The sequence below is a fragment of the Larus michahellis genome, chromosome 11 (assembly GCF_964199755.1).
Source record: "Larus michahellis chromosome 11, bLarMic1.1, whole genome shotgun sequence".
NCBI classification, from domain to species: domain Eukaryota; kingdom Metazoa; phylum Chordata; class Aves; order Charadriiformes; family Laridae; genus Larus; species Larus michahellis.
In genome coordinates, this window is record NC_133906.1 from 716,876 (window position 1) to 731,192 (window position 14,317).

Sequence of the window (14,317 nt, forward strand, 5' to 3'; positions counted from 1 at the left end):
ACAACGCAGCTCCCTCCCCAAGAAAGCAGCATGGTGGCGGTGGCAGCAGGACAAGCACTTCATCCCAAGTCCAGAGTAAGGCAACCTCCCCCATCCCAGGACGAGTGGCCTTGGAGTCTCACATGCTGCCTTGTGGGAAGCCAAGCTGCAGCCGGCAGGATGCCAGAACTGGCAATACCGATCGTCTGCCTGAATGACTCAGGCTTCTTGCTATCTTCCCTTATTCCCAAAAATGACAGAGTGCTATTTTCTACTCATTAAGCCATACGGTTTCAGTGCAGAAACAGGAAGTTGAGAAAGGCACAATACACAACCAAGAGAGTAGAAAACATCAATATCGAAGGCAGGCATTCGAACCCTATTCATTCAAGTCTTCAGCTGCCACTACAAGTTTTCACGGCCCCCTACAGCCACACCACAGGGAGATCACAAGCAGGTAGCAGGAGAAATGCAGACCTGTTTGTTGAAAATCCAGAGTTACACAAGCTTGCTCTGCCCTCCTAGAAAAAATTAAGTAACATATTAATCTGAACATGCACAGAACTACCCTGAAAACAGGTAGCTCCTCTGTTTACCACAAACAGAGCCCTCCAGGTAATTCTCCATCATCCCACTGCAACCCTATGAGCAGGAACATCGCTGCTTGCGCTTACAGGAACACCTCTGGTTTCTTACACAGCAAGCCACTGCTGATTTTAAATGTAGTATGGACCTGGGGGGGCACATGGCAGCAAAACACTGGAGCCCTCTCCTCTAACTGACACCCGGGTACAACCTCACAGGGTCTGCTCACCTCACATCAGAGCCACTCGTATACAGGGCATTCTCTTCTCCTCCTCAGCCTCTGCAGCGAGGACACCCACCAGCCTCTACAGATTATCAGCTACTGCTCCCAAACCATTAGGGGAATGACAGATCAGGATTTTATCAAAGATGGTCTTTACAGCACATGAATAAGCGGCAGAGTGTAGCAGACTTAGTGCTGAAGAAGTTTCAGTACTTGGCAAAACACTATTGTGTGCAGTGCAAAAGATTATTATCCAACATGCGCACTAATTCCTGACTGTCCTCAAAAAGCACTGAAATACGATCACTAAAATGTATCAAGTCTCAGCATTTTCTGCCTCCTCCTCAGTCTGTCTGATATAGTAATGGCATTATTACCACCCAACGTGTCTAGGAAGAGTCAGCCTTTTTATTAAAACAACTGATGCAGTTGAAAGAAAAAGACACGTTTTCTGGCACAGCAGCACTTCCCACGCCTTGTATCTCATCTCTATATTTACCATAGCACAAAGGAGGTGGCAGCTGCTCCGCACGGTCATTTTAACTCACCTACACTTACTACCTTACCAAGACTTACCCAATTTAGACAATCAGGTTGAACCTTCTGCTCACACGAGTCTAGTAGCAAAGGTTAAAGCAACAAAAGCAAAAAGCACTGGGGTTTTTTTTGTTGTTCCTTTCAGATAGAGCTAAACATGAATCTAGGATGACTGCGACAGATCTTAGAGCTGCCCTGGACACACAGGGTCTCCCTGCTGCTATCAGAAGGGGCTTCCGGATCCGCATGGCAGACGAGAGGAGACAAGTACTCTCCTCTCCTTATTCTATTTCACCATGACATTTAATTATCCAAATGAGGTCTCCAACAGCTATAGGAACAAGAAATAGAAATCCAGGACAACCATAATGACTTTTAAACACACAGTGCAGCATTACTATTTTTTACTCAGAGAGTGCTAGCATACCTCTTGCTCTACACTAAATAAGACCATTAGTATTAAACATGCCCATCTGCTTTGATCACAGACACTTGCCTCCCTCTTCTCCCCCCACGTTGCATAAACAACTGCCAGCCGAGCAGCACGGGGCAGGGACTGCAAAACCCCACAGCCACCTCGCTCCCTGCAACGAAAACCTGAGAGAGACGAATGCAACTTTTTGATAACAAACGCATCGTCAGAACTGGCAGAGAGGGAGGGAGACTCCCAGGGCAGCGGCACCGCGGCCCGGACCTGTCTGGGGGGCTTCACTGGTGATTCCAACCCCCTGCTCCGAAGCAGCACTCGCCCGAGCGGACACCTCGGAGACCCCGCCACCAGATCCGCCGCCTCACAGCTGGGCTCACAGAGGTGGGACGGGTCCCTCTTCATCCCGAGATTTCCTCCTCCTCCCCCCAGCAGCACCGCTGACCAGCACGTTCCCCACAGCAAGGGCCCCACGGCCACCCCCGGCCCACCCGCCGGGCTCCCTCCCACCCGCACCGGGCCCTCCCTGCGCAGCCCCCACAGCCGCTCACGCGCACCCTTGGGGGGCTCCCGGCCCCGCTCCCGGCCCCGCTCCCGGCCCCACTGCCCCTCACGCACACCCGCGGGGAGCTCCCAGCCCCATGGCCCCTCACGCACACCCACGGGGAGCTCCCGGCCCCGCTCCCGGCCCCGCTCCCGGCCCCACTGCCCCTCACGCACACCCGCGGGGGGCTCCCGGCCCCGCTCCCGGCCCCACTGCCCCTCACGCACACCCGCGGGGAGCTCCCGGCCCCACGGCCCCTCACGCACACCCGCGGGGAGCTCCCGGCCCCACGGCCCCTCACGCACACCCACGGGGAGCTCCCGGCCCCGCTCCCGGCCCCACTGCCCCTCACGCACACCCGCGGGGGGCTCCCGGCCCCACTGCCCCTCACGCACACCCGCGGGGGGCTCCCGGCCCCACTGCCCCTCACGCACACCCGCGGGGGGCTCCCGGCCCCTCACGCGCACCTCTCCCACCTCAGGCGCTGCCCGTCTCGCGCCACCGGCGGCACCTGCTGCGCACTCCGCGGCGGGCGCTGACGTCAGGCCGGGAGGGCGGAGGCCCCGCCCCTCGCCGCGAGGAGGGGGGGGGGGGGGAGGGAACGAGGAGGGGGTGGGCACGTCACAAGCCCCCCTCGGGGGGGGGCGTGGCCAGGCGTGGGCGTGGCCGGGGGCGTGGCCGGAGGGGTGGGGCGGTGGCCGGCTGGGCCAGCGGGTCGCGTGGGCTGCTCGCCAGCGGGGGATCGCCGAAAATTACCCCTAGCGAGGCCTGGCAAGGGGAATTAAGACAAAAGCGTGGAGTGCAGCCGAGCAGGAGCAGCGGAAGCGACGCCGCCGCGGGGAGACGGGGCCCGGGTGGAGGCAGGGGGGCTTGTCCCCTAGCAGCCTGGCACCCCCAGAACTCCTTGTTTCGGCCGCGTTTTCTGGTTCCTTCTGGAAAACTGAGAGTTACCTCTTAAAATCGGGCACGGTGGAGCCTGGGCTGAGCCCGCCCGGGCGCTCCCACTGTGGCTGCCGGCCTGGCTCCGGCTCCGTGCGGGGCAGTGCCCCGCGTCTCCACGCGGCGCTGACGTCTTCTGCTGATAGCGGGGCGCGTGCGTGGGAGAAGGTCCAAGCGCAGGGACTGGGAATGCAATTAACTGGGGTTTGCCCTGATAAAATAGGTCAGGGATACGGGTCAAAGTGTTAAATTGCCATTCCTGCTCCTCGGCACATGACGGTGACTCACAGGGGTGACGGCCGGCAAGGGCCACCCGCGGAGTGAGGCAGTGCCTGGCAGGCGCGTGGTGGGGCTGGGGGCTGTGGTGGTGCCTGCGGGTGGGGGCAGCAGTGGTCCATGGGGAGCAGAGAGGGGCCACCCTGCTGCCGTGCTGCTGTGTGTGCCGAAATCAGCTTCCGTGTTCCCTGCATCAATCGGTAGATCTAATGAGGCCAGTTTAATGCTGAGTCCCTGATGAGGCTCAGCCAGGAAGATGTTATTCAAATTAGCGTAGGCTTGGGCGAGAGAAAAGAGATGCTCCATCTGAAGAACCCAGCACCCTAAGTGCCTCCTAAATGAAACCCTCTGGCTGATGGGAGGTGTGGGAGGCATCGGAGAGCCCTTTCCAGGCAGGCGGCTGCTCCAGCCGAGGCTGCAGTCCCCTGGATGCAGGGAGTGAATTGCCAACCCACCGTCCCCTAGCCACGCTGCCCTCCTCGCAGCCGGCAGGGCCTCCCAGGAGGCAGTTTACTCTGCAAAATGGGAGAAAACTAAGAGAACAAAACAAAACAAAACAATCCTCCGGGTTATTTTGTGCCACACCAGGGAGACCGGTGCAAAGGGGGTGAGGAACGGGTGTGCGCCGAGGGGAAGGTGCCGCGCGCGTGGGTTCAAGGAGGGGCTGCTGCTCCGCTGCCTGGGAAGCCGCAGACCGATTCCCTCACACGCAGCTTGCTTTGTCCTACAATATTGTTTACATATGCGTTTGTAAATGATACCGCCTGGCCAGGTACTGCGCAGCAGACACAATATACATTGTTCCGCTGGTTAACATTAAACTTTCCTTGGTCCTTTACTCCAGTGCCAACGGGCACACCGCGTTGTCTTGTTAAATATTAACTGAAAAAGCAGCTTGAAAAACATTGCTCGGCTTCATTAAAATCTTAAAACGACACTCGATACTTAAATCTGCCTATTACCCAGTTTGCACATACTTCAAATATTAACGCAGTCCAGGCTTTCTTGCTCTTTTTATCCCTTCAACAGAAACTATACATTAATTTCTACGTGCAGGCATCTTTACTGTACCCTGGAAACAAGGTTGGGGTGTGATGCCATACAACAGATTGGGATTTAGCTCCTACAAAGAGAAGACAAGCCAGCTGTCCCCTGGGATGAGAGGAGGCAGGTCTCCTGCTGAGCAAGGACACGTGGAGAGTACGTTCACCCAGTTTCCATCAGGTGTGTCCAGACCTCCCCAGAAGTTAGCTGAGGGGCGGTGGGAGATCCTGGAGGTGTTACACGTGTAGAACTAATGGGTTCACGTGGGCTCCCACACAGGCCTCACTAGGCACCTGTGTGCGAGTGCGATGTGGCCCGCCCTGAGCCGCAGCTGAGGGCAGGAAACTCCTGAGATACGCCAACGTGGTTGTTGGAAAACATTGTCCGAGATGCTGGGAGACAGACTGGCTTTGGCACCTATGAAACCAGTCCCCGTTACACTTTTCTTTTACCAGTGATTTTCACCTTTGCTTTCTCCTGTTCCCTGATACAACCTACCCTTATTAGCAGAGGTGGGAAGGGAGATGTGAATCCTGTTTACCGGGAAACCTGTGCTGCCTGGAAACTCTGGTTTAGCAACAATTATCTCCCCTAGCCCTCCCCACACCTGGCAAACTCAGTGGCCCTGTAATCACTGCTTTTGTCTTTGGTGTTTACTTTTTTTTCATTCTGATTGTCTGAAAGACACAAGCCAGAGGGAACACTTGACCTTGCAGAGGACGGATGCAGAAGCTGGACCCACACAGCACGGCCAGCTGCAGAGAAGAGGTGAACAGTAAGAAGGGGAACAGCAGAGTGTAAGACCATTGCCACAAGGACTTGCTGTGGTTGCTTGCCCCCATTCTTTCCGCTTTCGCACCTCTTTCCACACAGTCTTTTGGTTAAACCTGTTGCAAAAGCCTTGTGAAACACCCCGCTGTCTTGCAAGACGGTTCTGTGAGACTACAGGTTGCAGGTGGGGCAGGGCAGGTTTGAGTTTTGCTGGCTAGTGGTTTCGGCCGTTGCTGGCTATTGGTTTTGGGAGAGGTGTCTGCGGGGCAGAAAGGATCGGGGAGGAGATATCCGCATCCTTTTCTCTGTGATAGTGCCAGCTGAAGAGATCCCGGTCCATCGCCACACTCCCACCAGCCTGCGTGTTCATTCCAGCACCTCCACACAGAAATACCCTTTAGGACCTTGTGGGCAGATCCGGATGGATACAACACCTCAAAATGAAAATGCTGCCTGGGAGGATGAGGTCAGTGGATCTGCACTCTCCGTGCTGAAATCCCAAGGCCTGCCTGGGACAAAGGTCTTTCTTACCCACCACCTGTACTATCAGGAAGTTTTTGTGGCTCGCTTGATAAAAACTAGCAGTTTAAAAGTTCAGGTCCGTAGTTTCTTTTAGGGACGCAGATGTCTTTAGAAGAAGGTATTTGCCTGCCCTGCCAGGAGCTGTGCCCGGGTGTGTGATCCGAATTAAATGAGTGCTGCTGGATCCGGGAGTGGATGGGGCTGGTACTCCTGATGGCAAACCATGGTCCTGCGAGCAGAGAAGCAGCAGCAACCCAGGCTGCAAAACCCAAGTGTGAAGTGGCTGCAAAACCCAAGTGCTGGCTGGTCCAACCTGAGTCCCAGACTCCTGGCATGATGCTGTTGAACAGATACCACGGCCCTTCCCATCTTGCCAGCCCCATCGGGGTGACTCTAATCCCTGCACTCCAGAAGCTGGCTCTGTGACAGACCGAGGGGTGCTTGTTCATCCCTCCCTCCTCAGGATGGGTTCTGGAGTGCCTCCCGCTGACTTACGAAACCCACCAACCGCTCCTTGTCTCAGTTGCCCTGTCTGGCGGTGAAATGGAGTGTTACTGGCAGCATCTCCCTCCGTCCCTTCCCCTCTTCAGAGGGCTGTGGAGAACCACATGCTAGAGCAATGCAGAAGGCTGTTACATTGCTCACTGGGTCCTGACCCCCTGCAAGATAGTCCTGAAGCTGATCTGCTCTTCTGCTCGCGCATCCCAGGGCTCTGCATCCTTCCCAAGCTGCTGCGTCTCTCTGGAGACTTGGGTCTGGGCTCCATCACGCTCAGTGTCTTTGGATCCCTGCTTGCTTTGTGCTCATCTCTCACTCCCACCCAGTAGAGTAAGATTTATGTTGGCAGATATGATTAGAAGGCTGTTATATTTGGGTATGTGAAAATAGAACATCATCAAGGGCTGGTCTGATCACTAATGGAAAGAGAGGAGAACACCTGGCAAGGCCCTAGGCTCAAGGACCCCTATGTGAAGGTGCCTACTGCAGGGGAGGCTAGAGCCATAGCTCTTCTTCTGCTATACTGGGGTAAGAGAGGCTTGGGATGTATCTCAAACACATGAATGCTCCCTGCACTCCAGTGGCTGGTGGAAGGAGATCATTTTGCTGTGCCTCAGTTCTCCTGTCTGCAAGAAAAGGCTGAGCACAGGGCACCCCTGAAAGTGTGGATTTCAACTCACCATCGTTTGTAAAGGAGGTGAAGAAACTCAAGACTGTTGGAAGGACGACGTCATTCGTACAGGAGAAGGCGTGCAGCAGAGCCACTGGACTGAGTTCAAAAGGCAGGTGTGACCACTTTGCTCTCCAGCTGGTTTATTCCGAGGGCTGTGGGCAGAGAAAACCTGGTTGCTCTCAAGGGGATGGTTTTGTCCACCAGAGCTGAGGGAGCTGATAAGGAAATACCCGTTACCTCTCTGACTGAGTGCTCTGGAGCTGCCGAGGCACATGTCAGTTCTGCCGACTCCGCTCCAGAGGTGTGGAGAAACCAAGATAGCAGCAACAATAAGCCAAAAGCAACACATCATTCTTGGGCTGGCCTGGCTGCGATTCGGCAGAAGAGATCGATGGAGGCTTGGCAGAGCAGATGTGGGCTGCAGAAATCTTATCTTTGTTTAGGCCACAGGGCCCCCTGATGGTTTTCTCCAGGAGCCCTGGGCAACGCCAGAGAGCCTGCAGGGACCGCAGGGAGATGTCGAGAGCAGCAGCGCTGCAAGCCTCGGATGCGAAGGACTGGAGAAGGCATGGGAATGGTCTCAATGTGATCTTTGTAGAGCCAGAGCAGCTCCCAGCCAGATAGCTAGGGGAATTCACCTGTGGACACAGGATTTGCAGACCTGTCATATTTGGAGTACCTGGTGGCCACGACGTTGCTGCTCTGCAGAATATATGGGCTGCTGGGAGGCTGGGCAGCAAATGCCGGAATTGTCCTTGAGACATTTTAAGAGGGGTCTCACAGGTGGGATAACCTGTTCTTGCCATAGTCCAGGCTCTTGTGGCAGGGCTGTGTGGATCTAGCCCTCCAAAGGGCCAGGATTTTCATGTCCCATCAGGATCCTGTTTCCGTACTCTGATGCTGGCCCCTGCGCAGCTAAGAGGCTGCAGGCAGAGGCCTGGTGTCGGGAGGATGTTAGGGCAGACCCGCACTGCCCTTCCTATAAATAGGATTTGCTTAGCTGAACAGGTACAACAGAGCTTCAAAGCAGCCCTGAAGCAGCCTTAGAGCAACCCCATCTGGGTCTGGACCCTCGGGCAGACCCCTGCTGCCTTCTTCCACTGTAAGAGTGAGGAGCAGGGGCTGGGTGAGACTCACTCCCCGCTCCACGGAGACCTACCCGCATGGCCAGAAGGCCAGCACCGCCCTGCAGAGCAGACCAGCTGCGGGCCCCCTGTGGTACCCAGGAGCCTTTGGCTCCTGCAAGGCAGACGGAAGGGCAATAGAGCAGGCAGTAACATCGGCGCTCTCCTAACAGTGCCTTTTGCTTCCCATAAACCATTTTGTCCTAAGAATGCTGAGTGCTTCGCAAGATCCTAAATACTGCTACTCAGAGCAGCACCACGAAGACAGAAAGATCTCCCTCCCTCCTAAAGCTCATCTGTCTGGGGTGGCCCACAGTGGTGTGACCCAGCGGGCAGGGCAGGAAAGGAAAAATTGTCCTAAGCCCCGCAGCTCAACATGCTGGGGGGCTCAGAGGAAATACTGAGCTGGGTTTTCCCTGGGACACCCCCAGTTCTGCAGGGCCATTAGGTGGGACGCTCAACCCTTACCAGGGTAGGAGGCCGTGGCTCAGCTGCAGTCCTCTCCGCACCTTGATTTTGTTCAGTGTTTCTCTATCAGTAGCTGGAATGATCATGTCTTTTGGTCCTGGTCCTGGAAGAACTGGAACTGACACATACCTGGAGAACAGACCTCCTCTGTCCAAGGGCTCTAAACGTTACGCGCGTGAGTTGCTTTGAGCCCTGTGGCCGGTGTCGGAAGCTCCCTGTTCCACTAACCAAGGGGTTTTGACTCAAGCAATACCAAACTTGACGGGACACCCACGCGGTCTGCCTACAGCCCTTCTGCCAACGTCCCAGTGGCCAACCCGGACCCACAGGACCTGCTGAAATCGGACCCTTGCAGAATTGTACTCCGGCCACTGGCTGGGCCCTTCCCTTGCACTTGTGAATCTCATTCGCATGCTATTTATATCCCATGGGATAGCATGTAGGCACTACCCTCTATTAATAAAGGGCTATGCCAGCCCCTTTTCAGCCAGCTCTCCTATTGCTATGGACTGACCTTACTTCCAGATGCCTCAGCAGCAATTTAGCAGCTTGAGGGCCCAGGGAAAGCCCACGCCTGTCTTTGTGGGTGTTCTGGTTTGTTTCCCACATTGGCTTTCCGCCTCCCAGCAGTGGGACCCAGGTCATTGCAGCCTTGTCTGTGCTGGAGAGACATGGCATGGCAACTTCTGCACTTGAACTCCACTTTTATGGTGAAAACAAGCTCACTGCTGTGCTGCTGTGCAGCTCACCCCAAGAAAACCACCTGCTGCTTAACATGCTGGCACAGAAAGGTGATGGAAGGAGGGAGTTGAAGGCTGAAATCTCTCTAGGAAGTACTGTGAGTAGCAGCTGAGCCTGGGGAAAATCCCACATTTAGAAAAGGCTCTATCTGAATGACCTTCACTGCCAGCTGAGCCTGTTTACGAGTGGAGGAGCTGGCTGGGGCTCTGGGAGGCTGCGCCAAGAGGCATCGGCTGCTCCCTGAGCAGTTAACACTCCATTGAGCCCAGTTGCATGGCCTGGGTGCCTGGCCTCTCCTCTCCAAAAGAGCAGGTTAGGAATGGACTTCTTTCCTCCACCTACTCTGGGAGTCCCTCTCCCTGCTCGTGGCTACCCCCAGATGGGACCCTGTGGTCCCCAGGCTCTTTAGGGTGCCCGGTCCCCACTTCTGACACAAGACTGGGAGGTTTCATGCAGAAGGGCTGGCTTGTGCAGCTCTGTTCCCTGTTCTTACACCTGCATTTCTCTCTGCTGGGATGCTTATCCCTCACAGAGCCTGTCCTGTGTTGTACGGCCCCTTGTTTCACCTGGATTAATGGGATGCCTCTTGAGACCTTGAACCTGTGCAGGGAGAGAAGGTCCATCAGCTGAAGCCAACGGTAGCAGCAAAGACGTCTGCTTTATGCCGAAGGACTGTCCCCACCAGCAGAGGGGCCTGGGGTGATGGTTTGTACCCAGGTCCCTCCAAGGTTCCTGCTGTGGTTCAGTTAGTGGACACAGGGCCAAAACTTTCCTCTTCTGGTGGTAGGAGGCTTTCCAGGTGTTGGGGTTGTCATCACAGGCACCCATGGGCTGGTGCAGCCAGGCTGATGTGGCCCCAAGGTCCCCAAACCTGGCTACAGTGCCACTTACTACCTTGCTCAGCATGCCAAACCCTGCATCAGAGCAGGATTGGAGCCCATGGACTGTCCTTCCAGGAAGTAAATAATGCAGATCTGTGTCTGCCGTGAGCTCTGGAGGCATCTCACAATGGCGTTCTGACGTCAAAGCATTCTCAAAAGCAAACCACGGCTCCTCTGTTGTGGGACATGTGTAAGCCCTTGGCTCCATCTGGGGGCCTATTTGTGGTGTCCTGGAGCCCTAAATCCAAACATAGCCTTGATTAAGCCTTTTGGTTGTGGTTTATCAGTCCCACCAGTCCTGCACTGCCGTGGGGAAGCTCGGACAAGGCTGCAGGGCTGGACAGGTTGGTTTTCAGTTGCTCTGTGCCTCTTGTGCACTCTCTGCCCTGTTGGGTGTGCTAATGGCCACAGTGTTGCGGATGTCCCAGCGTGGATGAGGCTGAGCAACCTCTGCAAGACGTGCTGGAGCCACTGACGTAGGTCAGTTCAGTGTACAGCCTTGTAGCTGCCACTGGTGGCATCCCTGTGCGGTACTGGCTTCCCCTCGCAGACACCCAGGCCTTTGCATCTGCTGCTCCAGTCCCGTGGCCCCACAGCCGGGCTGGCTCTGACTTTTGAACTTCTGCAGGAGGAATTCAGACCTGCAGTCCTCGCAGCATCACGCAGCCCCAGGGCCCCTCTTGCCCCTGGCTGCGGGAGAAACCCTTCGCCACAGCCGGGACAGGTAAGGGGGACATGCTTGTTCTGCAGCGCAATGCACTGGCACCCTCTAATGACACAGTTATGTATATTCAGTGGATGCCTGGGTCCTTCCTACCCAGCTGGTGCTGACTGGTCCACTGCTTGCAGGTACTTCGGAGGGCAGGGCCACAAGCTGGGTTCCCCCTTCTTCGGGTTCCCCCTTCTGCCCTCCTCTGCCCCAAATCCTCAGCCTCAGCTCCCTGCGCTGCAATTTCCCAGGGCGTATGCAGGGACCATGCGAACACAGCCAGAAGGGTTTGTGTTTGCACATCGCAGGTGCGATGTCAGCAAGGACCCTGTTCACATCCCTCCCAGCCCCAGGAGCAAATCCCGCTGCAGCTGCTCCTGCACCACTGGAACATGAGAGCTGGTGAGCCTGCTGCCGGGTCGTGTAAGCCCAGCTTTTGGCCATGCTGCCCAGGCTAGCTCAAGAAGCCCCTTTGCTCCAACTCATCCCGCCACAGAGATACCGTGAGAGTTTGCCGGTTTGGTTCCCGCAGGCTCCAATCTCTCCTTCCCAGCCCAGCTTTGGGACAAAGCCAGAGAGCGCGTGGCTGAAATGGGATCGCTCAACTTCGTCCCGAATGATGCTGAACCTAATGAGAAACTGAGCTGCGCGATAGCCACTGCATTTGGCTGCTTGGTAACACCATACTTTGGCCGACGGTCTGGGTGGCTAGCGTGGGCTTTGGAGATGCACAGGAGGGCATTGTGCCGTGCGTGGCTGATCGGGGGAGGCTGGGCTCCTCTGCCAGCTACCCCAGCCCAGCTGAGCCCCTGCAGCCTTGATCTGAAAGCCTGGTGGAGTTAAATTCACCATAGCAGAGTTTGGTGTTGCTCAGCAAGATTGGTTCAGCCATGCTCAGCAAGGTGCCACAACCTGGTGGCAGAGCGTGCCACGAGGGCAGGCAGCAGCTCTTTTGGCATGGGTGGACAAATAAGGCCAGCTCTTCCCTGGATGTTGTGTTAGGTTGACAAGAGGCTTTGGGGCGCTGACAAGAGGGTTTTGGGGCGCTGACAAGAGGGTTTTGGTGCGCTGACAAGAGCCTTTGGTGTGCTCTCTCAGCTGACAGGCTGAGAGAGTTGGGGGGGTTCAGCCTGGAGAAGAGAAGGCTCCGGGGAGACCTTCGAGCCCCTTCCAGTCCCTAAAGAGGGCCTAGAGGAGAGCTGGGGAGGGACTCTTTATCGGGGAGTGTTATGATAGGACATGGGGTAACGGCTTCAAACTGAAAGAGGGGAGAGTTAGATTGGATATCAGGAAGAAATTCTTTGCTGTGAGGGTGGTGAGCCCCTGGCCCAGGTTGCCCAGAGAAGCTGTGGCTGCCCCATCCCTGGAGGGGTTCAAGGCCAGGTTAGACGGGGCTTGGAGCGACCTGGGCTGGTGGGAGGTGTCCCTGCACAGGGCAGGGGGTTGGAGCTAGGTGATCTTGAAGGTCCCTTCTAACCTGAACCATTCTGTGATTCTGTGATTCTGAGTTTGAGTTGGACATCTGGACTAGCAGGGCATGTCCCAGTGCTGTCCTGCCAGACTCATGGCCAAGGTCAGCATCCCTCTGCCTCTCTCCACCAGGAGAGCAGGAGAGGAGCTGGCGAATGGCCCTGGCAAAACCAGGATTGTGTATCCCGGTACAAACAGGCCAACAAGTCTCTTGAACAGTGAATCAACAGCAGGAGCAGGGCCAGAGACAAGTGCTCCAAGGGATGCCTTTGCCTATTGAGGGTGAGACACATGCAGCAGAGTGCAGGGGAACGAGCTCCGGTCTGTCTCCCAAAACACCCCTCCAACAGCTCCTGCAGGCGCTGCCAAGCACTATCGTCATCCCAGAAAATGTCCCCAGAAGCCTCTCCCTGCAGGGGTGGCTGATGGGGGCTGGGGAAGCCTTTGGGCACCCCACACAAAACAGGAGGATAGGAATAGGATGGGAATGGGGATGCGGCAGGAACAGAATGGGTACGGGTATGGGCATGGGCATGGGGATAGGGATGGGGATGTGAAAGGAGTGAGGTGGGATGTGAATGGGATGGGGATGGGGGCTGGAGTGGGGTATAGATGGGGTGGGGATGAGATAAAGATGGGGAATGGGATAAAGACGTGGAGGAAAGGGGAAGGGGGTGGGACAGAGGCATGGAGGGGAAGGAATGACGCTGAGATAGAGATGGGGAGAGGCAGAGGATGGGAAAGGGGATGGGAAAGAGTCAGCTCTCGCTCAGAGAAGCACACGTTCAGGCGTCAGCTCGCACTAGCCCAGCCACATTGGACACAAGCAGCCTTGGAAAGCGCTGGATGCCTTTCTCTTCCGTTGTTATCCCAAGGGGCTGTTCTGCTCAGCCAGCCAACTGTACCAGCAGGTTTTTATTTTACATTTATTTTCCTAATGGCTTGGGTGGCCTGAAAACTTGAGCAGTGAATTGTGACTGCTCAAGATTGTGTAAAAATCCACACAATGGATGTGCACCGCAGTGTGGCACCAGGGATGAGTCACTAAAAATGCAATTAGGGAAGAAAATAACAGAGGGTTTACGAGCTTCTTTCCAGGAGCCTAAATTGCAGTGATGTTTTAGACTGGTTTATGGGACATTGCCCATGTCAAAAAATACGTAGAAATGGAAGAAGCGGTAGCTGATATGAAGCAGTTTAACAGTTAAGGGAGGAAGGAAAAACAGCACCGACTTTCACAGCGACAGTGGAGACGCTTTGGGAGGGACGTGTAGGCGTGAGCAGAGGAATCCATAGCAAAGCCCGGGGACGTGGGACAGTGGAGTTGTGCCCTGACGTGGAGTCCAAGGTGATGCAGGTGACCTGGGCAGAAAGGGCATGCAGGGAAGGAGTCCCCGGGAGCGATGGGAGTCCCATGAGTGTCCCCTCCTCAACTACGCAAGTCTCAGCACCTTGCTGGAGAGAACCTCTGCACAGTGCAGCAAACCAGGGAAGATGCATCACCCGCGAATTGCAGTGCGGCACGGGGTCCAGGAAAGCAAAAGTCAATCTTTTTATTGTCTTCCAGAAGCTTTATTTTATCCCTCTAGAAAGTCACGTACTGCTTTGCAATGAGCAGGGCTGTAAAGCACTGAGCAAAGAAGCTCCGTTGCAAATGGCATAATCTCTATGGCCTTGCACCCGCATCAGGTTTCAGCAGGTCCTGGTGGCAAGGCTGAACGCAGCCCTTGGGTCCACGCGGTGCCAGAGAGACCCCTGCAGCTGCTGTCACCTCTTTAGCAAGCGGCCCCAGCGCTGGGAGGAAAGGCCAGCAGTTCCCAAGGGGCTCGGCAGGGCTCGGGCAGGGGGAGTCCGCCTGCCTTCATCAGGCTTGGAGCTCAGCTTAGAGATCAGCAACTGCACAAGA

At 55.8% G+C, this 14,317-nt stretch overlaps 1 protein-coding gene across 3 annotated transcripts in view; it reads right to left on the reverse strand.

Annotated features, from left to right (window-relative positions):
- CYSTM1 (cysteine rich transmembrane module containing 1) overlaps positions 1-2,878 on the reverse strand; it is a 28,970-nt gene extending 26,092 nt beyond the window's left edge. Inside the window, exons 1-2 of one of the 3 annotated variants that reach the window (XM_074604082.1) lie at positions 2,763-2,866; positions 1,821-1,921 (exon numbers count right to left, since the gene is read on the reverse strand). In XM_074604082.1, coding sequence (XP_074460183.1) covers positions 1,821-1,846 — 26 coding nt within the window. In that variant the 5' untranslated portion in view covers positions 1,847-1,921; positions 2,763-2,866. Of the gene's footprint in view, positions 1-1,820; positions 1,922-2,762 lie in introns of all 3 variants that reach the window. The other 2 variants (XM_074604083.1, XM_074604084.1) reach the window with 2 other exon arrangements.
- Positions 2,879-14,317: the final 11,439 nt, after the last annotated feature.